Genomic DNA, 14,760 nt, shown 5'->3' with positions numbered 1-14,760 from the left:
TCACGAGCCAGCTTGTTCAGCAAAGTTATGAATCAAGTGAGTGACTGTGTCATAATTTGGCTACCAAACCAAGACATTGTTCTTTAAGAATAAAAAGAAAATCAAAGCAATAAGTGTAAATATGCATTTTTCTTTGAAAGTTGTAGGTCACCCTAAGTAGGATACAGGATCATTACTGGGTAACAGGTAACCCTGTCGAGGCTATCAATGCCTGCTGGCAGCAGAGGCTCTACCTACGACAAATGAGCATATTTAAATTGGTTTACAGAGGAGATTTTATTTTATCTTTACAAGACCAAGTAATGGCTGATGTAAATACAAGGACTAGCCTAAGGAAGAAAATAATTAGAATGAAAAGAGGTTGAAACAAAATATCATTGACATTTTAAAGCATAATGTACTCTATCTGTCCATAACAAAGTTTAATTTTTTGAAAAATTTTCTGTTTTGGAAGTTTGAAAAATTCAATAGGAAAACAGAGATAACTGGTTCTTCCAAGTGAATCGCCAATTGTTGTGGCCACAAACAACCCCCCTCCTTACTTAGTATTAGCAATAGCAATAGGTAAGTGGGGACCCTTAGTAAAAAATTCAAAAAATTCAATTAAAACTCATGTATTATACTCCTTAAGAAAATATCGCATCGCGCGAAGAAGATAAGACATTTCCTTGTGAGTAGAATGACAAACCGTGAGAGTGCGACGCAAAATCCATCGCATCGCATGCATTAAGAAATGCTCACAAACGAAAACTTTAAGAAATTGCCGATGGCCGATATGTGACATCGCATATCGCAACATCACAAAAACAGCACATAACTATTTAATGAATTGTAACTATCTGCGATCTTCCGATAACGCGATACTGCGATCGGCGATCTTGCAATCGCACGAAACAACAATCTGCGATTTTGCAATAAACGTGATCGGTTAACCCTACGATAACACATCTTGATAAAAATGCGATAATGCGATAACGCGATGATGCGATGCGAATCGCAGAGATCGTCCATCGCAGATTTTCCCCGGCTCAACATTCAAGAAAAATTGAATACGCGCATTAATGAAAATTAATGAATGTACGCCAAGTGTTAATGAAAGACATTTTTGTGTTTTTCGAAGAGTTAGTTCACGTCAGGTGGCATGTTTTGGTACATCCGTAGAGCTCAGAGCTTTCTTGTCAATTTTTATTATCATTACTCTCTCCTTATGTGTGAACTGCAGGAATGAAAAAACAGGAACAATATGAAGCAATGTGCAGGGAGCGATTAAGGAAAAAGGATAAAGCTCCAATGCTCGCAAGCAGAGAAGAAATGCCCTCATGAAGGGATACCGCATGCAACAGAGCCGCAAATTCCAGAGCGCTGCTGAGCTATCCATTACAGACCTATCATTCAGAGCCATGGTTCATTGAGTAGTTGAACAATGCTGATATCAGCAGGCGATTTAACGCTCAAGGTTAGAAGCTCACGAAAAGCAGTATGTTTGCAAAATTTTAAAGCTTATACTCGATGAAGGAAAGGCATTAAAGGCGAAAAACGCACCAGAAAGGCCCGGATCAAAGAACAGAGGGAGTTTTCGATGCGTGAGTATCGCGCATCGCTGAGAAAATTGCTCAAAAAGCAAAGTCCCTAACTGCTTAGTCACTCGTAAGCCCAGAAACGAAAGAAAGCAAAGGCAGAGGCAATTTGAGGGTTAACCAAGTGGAATTTGGGTTATTACTAAGCATACACAGTAAATCCACATAGCCAGAGATGATCCTCAAGTATATCTACTATTTTGCTGGAAAAAATGGTGCCAGCACTTGCCATTTATGTTTGCTTAGCTCAACCAAAAGCGGAACACAGTCAGCCGACTCTACCTAGGCAAATATTAAATGCTCGCAACGTTAAGGAGCAAATGCAGAAATAGTTAGATATTAGATTTAATTTTTAGAAATAATTTTGCTTAGAAAAAGGGCGGTCATTTAAATCGTATCCTAAATATGTGTAATTAAGTTATTTAGTTAGTAGTATTTAAACCCTTCTCATGCATTTAGAGAAGGGTCCAGAAATTTATCAAAAACTTGTCCTCAGAACATGCACTTTTGCACCCTCAGAGGAGGTTTTGGTGAATGAATGGATCAAGATTTGTTGATCTTTGCATTTGATATCTGCTACTGATGTTGCACTTCTGTACTCTTAGTAGATGTTAGAGCAAGGAGAAATAAATCATTATTGCTTGAAGCTTATGAGTAGGACCAGTCATAAATGGTACTTTTATCTCTTGACCATTTCTGCTTATATGTTAAAGTGATATACAGTTTTTTAGTTGTTTATATGTTATTGCATGAATGCTTGAGTTACCATTTGGCACTTTTGTACGGTGGTAGCTATTTATTTATGTTTAATGTATGAATAGCTTATTATGCGATATGTTGTTCACCACTGTTTTACCTAACTTTTTATGCGAAATAGTTCACCTTAATTGATTTCTTTTCTTATAATCGCTGAATGATCTTTATTACTAGTTGTTATATGAAATCTCTTTAGATCGCATAATAGAAGAGTTACATCCTGGGTTAGCATAAATTAGATGTGTTGTTTTTTATCAGATTACAATAGTATAGAATTAGATTAAAGTTTGAATTAGAATAGCTTAGATAGTTACTGTTAGATCAGCAACATCCAATTCTACACACACACACCCATAGATTTGGAAACTGGTCCTATTATCCCCAGTCGGACCCGCTATACCAAACAGATAAGGAGCTGCCAACCAAGGTCCGGACCGGGGGGTATCCCCCTTGTTGTCAACTCGATTTTCGGGGCTTCAACAGGTTGGGTGTTAGAATTCATAGATAAACTAAAGATCATTTGGATATTTCTGTTGAAGTGATAGGAATTGTATTCTTGGAAAGTCGTGGCAAGGGGGGTTAATCAACGAAATATTTACCAAGAGTGAAAACATTGAAAACAACCAAACCAGGCTACCCAAGTGAGCCTTCACTGCTCACCTACCCTGGCCCATTACATTATAGTTTTTACCTAGCCTTTTTAAAAGCTTTATTATATGAATTCCATGGGAAGAAAACCATGGGTACACTAAACCATGTGCTCGAAACCACTACCATTTGACTCGACCAACTTTGACTCTTTCCTTGACTCAAGTTTACCTAGCAACCCCCCCAACCAAGTGAGTTATGACACCACTCCCTCTAACCCTTACCCCCCTAAAATTTTATACCCAGGATATTTGTTAAACTGACATGCCCAAGTATTTGTTAACCTGAGCATAAAGAATTTGCAAAGTCCCAACAAAGTTGGTGGTAAACCCACTAGGAAGAGATTCGTTGATGAATGCTCATATTGGGGTTATGGTGACGACCATGGAAGTAACCTAAATGGAGATGCTACATTGACAAGTTTTGTTGGGTGGAGGTGAGGGTCTTAAAAGGAACTTGGAATGAAAATGTAAGGGGCTATTAGGTGTGTGTGAAACTAACAAGACTAGACCCAAGAAAGAAATTGCTTGCAGTGGATGAGTAGATCTCTAATAAACCTAAGGGGAGTGGATCCTTATTAAGCTTTGGGGTGGAGCTGAGAACCTCAAACCCAATAAGTGAATGAGCAAAGAGTTTTGGGTCGATGTAGTGGAGCCAAATGAACCAAAGCTAGAAAAACCAAAAGCAATTAAGGTGGAGGAATGGGACTTGAGATAACCCAATATTAGAAAATAATCTAAGTGGTCATGTGGCAAAAAGAACCAAATTCATGGGAGGAAAAAGGCAAGCTTTGATACTGAATGATAAGCTACAATGGTTAGATATAAAAATAATACTTGCAAAAATAAAAATGAGAAGTGAGAATAAACTTATAAATAGATCTATATCATATTTTTCTAGAAAATTCCTTTATACATAATTTTATAAAAATTCTAATTAACACAATCAATCTTAACACCTCAACTAGTAATGAAAACAAATGCTATATGAAACTTAATGTTTAATATACAAATTCATTATCTATCCTACAATTTATGTTAATACTAACCATTAGTAATACAATGAATTGATATATCCTACTAAATTTTTATGAAAAACCCTCTAAACATATCTTATACATAGGTAAAGATTGTTTTTCTGTCTTACATCCCTTATCCCATAAACAAAAAATTATCATACATCAATCCTCAGACTAAACTATGAACGTAATAAAATTATTTTATTATTAAAATGATAAATCTCTAACCCTCATTAAAAAGAATGGATTGTTTGTAGTAAACATGTGCAACTACCAGCATGTTTAACTAAATCCACTAGAAGGGGTAATTTGGAAAATACTTAAAACCTAATTCTATATGACTTAGTTGAATTTGGACCAATTCTGGGGTTCGCAGTAAACATGTGCAACTACCAGCATGTTTAACTGAATCCACTAGAAGGGGTAATTTGGAAAATAATTACAACCTAATTCTATATGACTTAGTTGAATTTGGACCAATTATGGGGTTCGCGTGTAAAAATGATTATCTCATGGACCAGTAGTCTAACAAAGTCTCGTTGGTTTGGATTCTGTGGTTGAGAGAAACCATCCATGTATCTAGAATAGTTACTTTACTGGTTTTTCAACCATGTACTTTGTATTCTGCTATTTCCTGAGTACCCGAAGCCAATAAAAAAATTGGCCCACTCTATGTATCATTAGTTTACACAAGTCATTATATTGGGTCGGTAGGGATTCGAAAGTCTAACCTGCTCGGCTCTGAAGTCCAACCATGGCCACCATGGCCATTTAAGCAAATTGGGATGAAGCAGTCATGAATGATAAACGAGAACCAGAGAGATGGCTGCAAGTCCCGGACATCAAATACCTGCAAGTTCCTTCCAAGTTATCAAAACGCAGGTTGCAGTTTTGCTGCTTGCTCCATTCAGCCCCGGCAGAGACTTGAAGAGATTGATTTATTCCACCAGGCATCGCCACACAAAAGCACAGCGGGCATTCCTAATCCCGCGCACAGGTCCTGGGTTCGAATCACAGGAACCAACCTCTCCCAAGGTAGGTTGTCTGGGGCAGATTAAGTTGAAACAGAAATGGGGAAATGCGTCCAAGCAGAGGGCCAAGAAAAAGCCCTGGGCGAAGTTTAAGCTGTCGAAACTCAGGAAATTTATCTTTCGCAGCCGCGGAAGAGGCCGGGGAGGAGGTTGTGGCGAGGGTAAGCTGTCGAAGCTCAGGAAATTTATCTTTGGGAGCCGTGGAGGAGGCGGGAGAGGAAATGGTGGCGAGGTCAGCGAGAATTGTCCTACAGAGGAAGGTTGTAGGGCGCCCTACCCTACGCTGGGGCGGTTCAAACGCTACGCCTCGGCATCGTATGACGCCAGATTTGGAGATATGTTTTCTCGGCGAGAGCCGTTCGCGGCTCCGTCCGGGTGGCATTCCGATTAGTGCCCGTATTGTGGATTTTTCAGGTTGAGGGAGACGTTTGCCGTTAGCCGTCTCTGTCAATCTTTATCATAATGTCCAAGGCTGGTAGATGGTGTGGTAAAGGAGGTAATTTAAATTTTTGCCAGGTTTAATTTTTACTGTGGTTATATGGATTTGGTCCGAAGATAAGCTGTAAATCAAGTTAAGTTGTTAGATAATTCAGGTTCAATTTTTACGGTGATTGTATTTGTTTGGGCCGCAGCTTGGGGCAGAGAGAGATTTTGATTTTTTTTTTTTAAATTGGTTTATAGGAGTGTTTGAATTTTATTTTTTGATTTTCAAAATGGATTTAATACTATCAAAAATTTTTAAAGCATTTTAAATTTTAAAAATTGACAACTATAACTAAGATTTCCAAAAAAATTACCATTTTCTACGCTAACTTTACCCAAAAATCTCGACGAAAAAATCAAAATTACTATTCTATTATTTATATTTTAAATATATTGGGCCATCAATATACAATGAACATCTATGCAAGCTTTGCCAGGGAATCTGTATGACTGGGAAAATCAAAATAACTGTTCAGTTATTTATATCTGAATATATTGGACCTTTTAAATTTTATCTTCAGTGTTAATAATTAATTTTAAAAAGTAATAATTTTTTTTTCAAAGGAAAGACCCCTGGTACTTGGTTACCTTATAATTATATTTATTTAAAATATTTAAATTTATTATAACAATAAAGTATTAAATTTCAACATTATTATTATTAGATATTTAAATGTGTGTAAAGAAAATAATAATTATTCTATTCAATTTTTTAAAATAATTTCAGTTAGCTTTTATTATTGGACTTTGATATGACATTAATTATTTTTTATTTTATATATATAAGTTTAGAAAGGTTTTTTAGTTCAATATATAAAAGATGTTGCATTATTCTATCTTGTTATGTTAGGTAAACATTTTGACTTAGATAAATTATATCAAAATAAAAATAAAATAAAATAATAATTTATAATTATAATTAAACTAGTTTATATTTATCTTACATTCAGATCTAACCAAGCATTAAGAGTCATGAAATTTATCTGAACTTAGAGATTTGAGGTACTAATTTCCTTTAAAGTAAAAATAAATTTGATTTTTTTTACATTTAATAAATTCAGAATTAAAATAAATCTAAATCCATATATATAGTTTTGCAAAATGATCTAAATTCTTAATAGGTTTATTTCAGTTATATGTAGTATTTGTCAAGAGTGACATTCATCATTTGCGCTTTCTTTTTATTTAAATGAGCAATGTCATAATAAGTATTGTTGTTGGTAGCAATGTGTGTTTAATTGATTTAAAATCTTTTTTATCATATTTTATTTATATGAATGCAATTAATAAATTCTATCATAATGGTTTTTTAAACTTTATATATAAATTTATTATAAATTGTAATATTAAAATGATTTTTATATATAATTTTTTTATTTTTTATACATAAATTTATGATAAATTTATAAATTATAATATTAAAATGAATTTTTATAGTTGAATTGAGGCTTTTGTTATCCATATCAAGTTTATGAAAATTTTTATATATGAAATTTTTTTATTTTTTAAATATGAAAATATATTTTTGTGTTAAATAATTAAATCTTAAAATTTTATAAAAGAATAAATAAAACAAAGCAAAAATTAACTATTTTTTACGTGATATGCCACAGCTGAAATTTTCTCTCCCTCAAGGGACTTTCAAAAATATTGATTCTCCCTCAAGGGATTTTCAAGAATATTGATTCTTTCGGAGCGATAGGATAGGATAAGAAAGAGATGGGTATTTAGTATTGCTTAAATTAAGTTCCACCTTTCTATAAGGAAAGTTAGTTTACATTTAAATTAATCTTTTATAGAAGGGTTAGTTTACATTTAAATTAATCTTCTTCAGAGATTTGAAAGGATGTAGTTTTAGTTTGTATCTGTTATTTTTATGTTTTTAATATATTGAAAAATATTATTACGGGGTTAAAAATGAGTTTTGAATTGAAAAATATATGAATAAAATTAATTTTAAAAGGATCAATATTATTTAAAATGATTATGTTATTTTTAGTAGTTAATAGTTTTGGAGGGGTAAAAAAATATTTTTTTAATTGTATTTTCAATTTGTCTTCTTATAAGTTTACTCAAATTTTAAGCCTGGAAATTGTTGAAAGTGGAATTGGATTCCACATCCAGCAAGAACTCACTTGGAAATTGTAGAATGCGGAATTGGATTCCACATCCAACAAGAACTCACTTGGCATACTTTGTGAGTAGATCCAAACCAAAAAAAATGAAAATACATGAAAATCGTGTTTCTTAATAAAATTAAAGATACATGGAAAAAAAAAATTGGAGCATGATTTTTACATGTATCTTCAAATTTTAAGAAACATATTTTTTCATGTATTTTCAAATTTTAATTAAAAGTAATTTTCGTTGTGTAGATATAATCAAAGGTATGTTGTGTGGGTACTCATTAGATACAAAATCCAATTCTGCATGTAATGAGTGCTCACACTTGAAATTTGAGTATATCTATATGGAAATAAGTAAAAAATATAATTAAAAAAAAGTAGTTTTCTTTCTTTTCCTTTAAAAATTCGTAATTTTTATTTTCTTATTTTTCTTAAGAGGCTCATTTTAGACCTCAAAATTACCCCAATTGTAAGCCATAAATTTTACAACTTTGTATGTTTCTTTTTTTCGTTCATTAACTTCATTCCATTTTAGTACTACATCACCTATTTCAAAGTTCTTGTTAGTAGTATTGTGTTTATTAAATTATCTTTTAATAATTTGTTGTTGAACAACAATTTTTGTTTAGATTTTTGTCTTTCATCTCCCAATGTGTCTAATGTATCTATTATATATTCATGAGAAAATGACGATTGGTCTGGAGTAACTTGAAAAAGTTGTAATGAAGGTATGAAAAAATTGAATGGTAAGATTTCCTCTTGCATATACCAAATAATATAGGGATGCCTTCAATGTAAGGCTAAGAATAACTTCACTTGATGTTTATCTCATAAACTCAAAGTTGTATGTAAACAAGGAAGTGGTTATTTTCTTGATATTCTATGAGGGACTCTTGATCTTCCTCATGACACTTTGTTTCATCTACCTCCATAATAAATATGTAATAATAAAATAATAATCCCAAAGGATCTTGTGTCTAACGTTCCCCTTTAAGCCAAGAAGATCTTTGTACTTGTGAGTTCAAGCATCATTTTGAACTTTAGTTTTTCTCTCTAAGTGCTTTGGTGAAGATGCCCACAATTTCCTCATTTGTAAAAAATTATCTGAAATGGATAGTTTAGCATCTACATGGTATCAAATCAAATAATAGCTTGTGTTGATGTGCTTAGTTTGATCATGGAATCTAAGATTCTTGGCCAACTTGATGAGAAAAATATTGTCAACCAAAAGAGTAGAATCCACTTGTTTCTCTTGCAAACCTTTAAGTATTTTCCTAAGCCATACAATCTCCTTCCTTATATAGTTACCACGTATTTTGCCTCTATTGTGGAATGTGTTGGAAGTGCCTATTTCCATGACCTTTCAAAGGCAATTGTTGATCTAAGCCTCATGAAATAGTATGAAGTAGAAACTCCATTTTTTTTATCCCCATCAAATTTTGAACCTAAGTATCCAATTAGGTTGAAATTATCCATTTGGGAATACTTGTGTCCAAAGTTTTGAGTGCGAATCAAGTATTTATTAACACTTTTTGCAATAGACCAATGTCCGTCACAAGGTTTTTGCAAAATCTTGGAAAGAATCCCAATAACATGCTTGGAAAGAATCCTAATAACAAATGAAATATTTGGTTTACTGGTGGTAAGGTAAATAAGACTTCCTACAAATGAAATATTTGGTTTACTTGGTTGCATCCTCAAATTCATTTTTTTCTTTTTATATGAGATTCAGATTTTGTTCCATTGGAGTAAAAAGAGGGTTACACTCAACCATGTCAAAGCTAGTCAACACCACAATGATTCTCTTGAGAGATGAATATGTACTTTGGATGGTGAGTCACTTCAATGCCAAGCAATAGTGAAGATGTCTGAAATATGCCATCTCAAAGCTTTTATTTGACTCTTTCTTTATGGATGAAATATAGCTACCTTTGTTCCCTTTCATCGACCAATCATTTACATAGACTACAAGATATACAATAGTTTTCAAACTTTATTGACAAATCGAATTACATAATAGAAGTGCTTGAAATTCAGTTTTAGAAGATTTTCAACTAACTTTTCGTACCATGCTTAGGATGCATGTTTTAGGCCATATAAATATTTGAGGAGTTTACATACTTTATGTTCTTATCCCTTTACAATAGAACCCTCTTGTTGAGACATGAAGAAATTATGTTTCAAGTATCTTGTGAAGGAAGAAGTCTTCACATTCATTTGATGAACTTTCTATCCATTATATGTTGCCAAGGAAAATGGAGTATGGATGGTGGCTTATGTTATTGTTAGGGTAAAAGTATCGTCATAACTTATACCTTCTTTCTACACAAATCATTTTGCCATGAAATTTGCTTTGTTCTTGTCAAGTAAGTCATCTTATTTGTACTTGTCCTTGAATACCCATTTGCATCTAATCGGTTAATTTTTTCATGGAGGGTCCATCAACTTCCATGTCTCGTTCTTGATGAGAGTGTCATATTCCTACATTGGTTCTTACCACTCATCATGAAAAGAATCTTTTTTAAAGGAATTTAGTTCAATGTTAGTAGATAAATTCAATTCAAAATTATATGAAACATCCATATCATCTACATCATCTAAATTAGAATTATATATGTCACCTCCATCTTGTTTAGTGGAACATCTAGTTCCAATATTTCTAACTTCATTAGGATGAACACTTTCATGTGTTTTGATGAACCACATTAGTGTACTTTTCTAAGATGTTCCAGGTTTACCTAGTGATTGAGATGGTGTTTCATTTTCATCAAGGTTCATCCTTTCAATCCTCTCAATCACATCATCCAATGGATCTTCCTCATTTGATGAAGTGACTAGAACTTTATGAGGAGGAGATGGTTTTTCAGAAGGACCTTCTAGATATTTATCCAAGATAGAAAATCCAACTTCAACATGTATGATCTCATCATCAAATAAATTATATGTATTTACATGGGAAAATCTATTTGGATGGTGAAGCTATTGCTCAATAGCTTTGTCATTCTTGAAAGATTCAAAAGAAATTACATCTCTGGAAGGAATAAAATTATTTTTAACCTCATCTGAAATATGTTATGCCTTGATGGCATTTGAGTTCCCCAAGAATATGTACTTCTGAATTGTTGCATCAACCTTGTTTCTTTTCTCCTTAAGAATCAAGGTATAGTTAGTGTAATCAAAGACCTTGAGATGTCTTACTAAAGGAATGCAATCATTCTTCATTTCATAAGGAGTATTATTTTTAAGAGCATGAGATAGACACTTTTTTTCACATATAATGCACATAGAACTACATTAACGCAAAACATCAACTTTACATTTTTGAAAACAATCATGGAATGAACTGTATTTAAGATAGTCCTGATCATTCTTTTAGCAACACCATGATATTGAGGATTTTATGGAAATATGGTTTGATGTTGAATCCCATGTTGGTGAAGATAATTTTCAAATTCATTAGATGTATATTCTCCTCCATTATGAGTAAGAAGAGAACTTGTTAATTCCTATACAAGTCCCATTTTAACCCAAAAAACTTAAGCTCTAGATATTGAGTGATTACATTTCTGTTGTTATATTGTTATGTAGGCTACAATCCCTCATGGTCCCATTTTATTATAATTGTATCTATGTCTGCCATATATATACTGAGGAGACCTAGTCTTAGGATCACCAAGTATTGCCTTGTCCATTGTGTTTATTGTAAAAGGAGGTTTCCCCCTTGAATTGGGCTATAATTATTAGTTTCATATCTTTTTTAAGGTGCAAGGATCATAACATTTGGATTCAAAGTTCTTGATCTTAGGATTTTCCCACTTCAAACAAGTAATCATGGCATTTTCACTTTGTATATATATATATATATATATATATATATATATATATATATATATATATATATATATATATATATATATATATATATAACTTTTCTAGGAGGTTTCAGATGGTGAAACCAGAGAAAATTGAGAAAACAACTTGAGAAATCCTTTATTCCAAGTTTCAAATCTTAATTTCCTATATTTTTGAAGATATGGTTCAAGGAAGTTAAGGTTTTTGAATGCTCATAAATTCTATCTTAAATAGGTTAGTTTGGAATTTTCGTTATATTTTTTTTATTATGAGGCTTTAGTTTGTGGAACTTGGACCATGTGGAGGAGAAGTTGTGATGAATGTTTGGTCCAAGTTACAAATCTTATTTCACTATATTTTCATATATATGCTCCAACGAAGTTAGGGTTTTTGTATCATCTAGAAATTGGTCTCAAATAGGTTAGTTTGACATTTTTTCTACAACTTTTCTTCTATAAGGCTTCATAAAATGAAACTTGTACCATATTAACGAGAAATCTTGGGCAATAGCTAGTTTCCTTTTTAGTATTTGGTTTGTTGTAATTCGGGAGTTATACCCTAATGAAGTTAGGGTTTCTGAGCAATCATGAAATAAATTTTAAATAGTTGAGCTTGGTATTTTTGCTATATCATATCCCCTGGAAAATTCATACTATGAAATCTCTAGGAATTTTAGCATACATATAGAAGTACCTAAGGTACATGTTCTAGAATTATATTTCAAGAATTGGGCATGTGGAAAGATATACAATTTTTCTCATGGGAAGAGGCCAAAAAATTAACAAGTTTTGGGAAAGTTACTATAACTTTTTGTTGTCACCTTTGATTCAGTTCATACTTGTAGAATCGAAGAAACTACATATCATAGTATCAAAAAAAAATAAAAAATCTATAAGGCTTCTAATCCCAAAGAAATATTAATAAATCTTCAACCATTCTAATATTCTCCAACTTAAGGTATGCAACTTACTAGTTACCTAACTATTCATTAGAAGAACGCCTATTTTTCTTGTTGTAATAAAGAGAAGAGTTATTATTATTTTCCAACATGCCTCCAAATAAAGCTACTACACAAACTAAATCTACTAAAGGAACAAACTTGACTCATGAAGAAAGTGAACACTTAGAATTTAGGTTATCACAATTAGAAAAGAAAGTTAATGAAATGCATGGTAGTATGTTGAGAAAGTTTGATTTTTTAAGTTCTCAATAAAAGCTTAAAAGAGAAATGAGAAAACAGATGAATGAGAATAAGAAAGGAATAGAAAATAAGATGAATGAAAATAAGGAAGAAATAGAAAGGAATATGAATGTAAATCAGGAAGGAATAGAAATGAAGATTAATGAAAATAAGGAAAGAATAGAAAAGAAGATGAATGAAAATAAGGAAGGAATAGAAAGGAAGATGAATGAAAATAAGGATGAAACAGAAAGGAATATGAATGAAAATAGTGAAGGCGTAGAAAAAAATATGAATGAAAATAAGGAATAAATAAAATAATCCATGTTTGCCACAAAAAATCATGTCTTGAAGAGGCTTCCTAAAAAGGATGTGGAGATCCAAAGAAATCGTAAACATAAGGAGAAGCATGTTGTTGAGAATCAATCTTGTATGGGGAATATGTTATCACAATTGAAGAGCACAAATTTTGAAACAAATAACTATAATCATGAGTTTTCAATCCAAGATCCACATCATTAGGGCCCTAAGTCAACACCAAGGAACTACTCTATTCTAAAGATTGATATGAGGAAATTTAATGATAATGGTCCTATAACATGGATATTTCAAATTGACTAATACTTTGATCTACACTAAGTGGCATCCTTACAAAAGGTAAATATTGCATCCATGTTTTTAGAACAAGACCAACATGTACGATATCAATGACTTTGTGAAAAAAAATTGTTTTGTTATATGTTGGTCCATTTTTACAATGGATTTGATAGCACATTATGGGGACATTAAAAGTAACACATTCTCTAGTCACTTAGTAAATCTTTTTCAAAAGGTCTAGTTATAGAGCATATTCAACAATTCCAAAAGTTGAGTCTTAGAGAAAAGAATATTTCAAAAAATATCATTAGAACTATTAATTTCGTAGCTCAGTGAAAAATTCCAACCATGGGATGAGATTCATCTTTTCGAAAGGACCAATTTTGACTATTGAAGTGCTCAATAAAGACAAGGGAAAGTGTATTTTTTAATTAAATCCCACATGTGCATATTTGATCAGGTTGACCCTAAAACAAATTGGACACCACTGGAAGGCTATAAAAACAAGTGACCTCAACCTCATTTGGATATGATCATGAGACATTATTCTATTCTCTTCTTTGGTTTGGCTCGCACAAGCCTGACACAAGTTCATAGAGATTGGTTGGCATAGGTCTATAATTGTAAGGTTTAAAGCCTGCATCTCTATTTTTAGGGTTTTGGGTCTTAGTCACAAGCATGTCATGGAGAAATTTTGATCGAATCCTTTCAGCCCCATGAATGACACATATTCCCTACAATTGGGACCTAAAGGTTGATTTTTTTAGTTGACCAAAGTTTTCACCTGTTGACCACAGAATTCAGTAGTTGACTATAGGTTCCTGAATCATGCTTTTTGGATTATTAGCATTGTTGGGTTCATCTTATGGATATTGTTTAGTTGATTTTACTGGATAGTTGTATGGATGAAGATATGAATCATTGTACTCTCTTTTGTTGAATCATTCAATGACAATCTAATAAGAAGAAGAATTTGAAAGTGTTTTCCCCGTAGTGGGTTTTTCCCTGGTCTCCAACCAATCCTCGTGTCTCTATGTGTGAATGTTTTTCTTCTATTGTTCCTTATGTTCCGTTTCATTGATGATGATATTGTTCTTTCTGCATAGTTGCATATGTTGTTGAATAATGATGTAAATATGAATAATGATATGATGTTATGGGGTGAATTTAAATATGGAAATAATGAAATGCAATTATCAAAGCAAAGAACAATGTAGCCCTAAGAAAAAATTTAACATGGTATCAGAGTTGGGCTGAAGAAAAGTCATTGAAGATCACCCCTATCAAGACACCTTTGATGCATGCTAGATAATATGGAGGAGACCTAAAAGAATATTATGGTTTGAAGGAAATTCTAGGCAATATGGTTTTGATGGATACTATGAGGTTAGGGTTTGGAAAGAAACCCTGGGTTATTGCAAATATTTGAGATATGAAATCTAGAAACCCTAGCATGATCAATGTGAATATTTTCAAAGCACTTATGACAGAT

At 32.5% G+C, this 14,760-nt stretch overlaps 1 protein-coding gene across 1 annotated transcript; it reads left to right on the top strand.

Annotated features, from left to right (window-relative positions):
- The first annotated feature begins 4,316 nt into the window (after nt 1–4,316).
- Nucleotides 4,317–5,635, top strand: LOC149264982 (uncharacterized). The gene has a single exon (XM_089391084.1). The coding sequence runs from the start codon at nt 4,822–4,824 to the stop codon at nt 5,419–5,421; it is 600 nt and encodes a 199-aa protein (XP_089247210.1). The 5' UTR covers nt 4,317–4,821; the 3' UTR covers nt 5,422–5,635.
- The last annotated feature ends 9,125 nt before the right edge of the window (nt 5,636–14,760 follow it).

Source organism: Pinus tabuliformis, chromosome 6, assembly GCF_031772625.1.
Source record: "Pinus tabuliformis cultivar Carrire ecotype Pingquan chromosome 6, CPIR1, whole genome shotgun sequence".
NCBI classification, from domain to species: Eukaryota; Viridiplantae; Streptophyta; class Pinopsida; order Pinales; family Pinaceae; genus Pinus; species Pinus tabuliformis.
The sequence above is the reverse complement of the archived record's forward strand: the minus strand, read 5'-3'. Positions and strand labels throughout refer to the sequence as shown.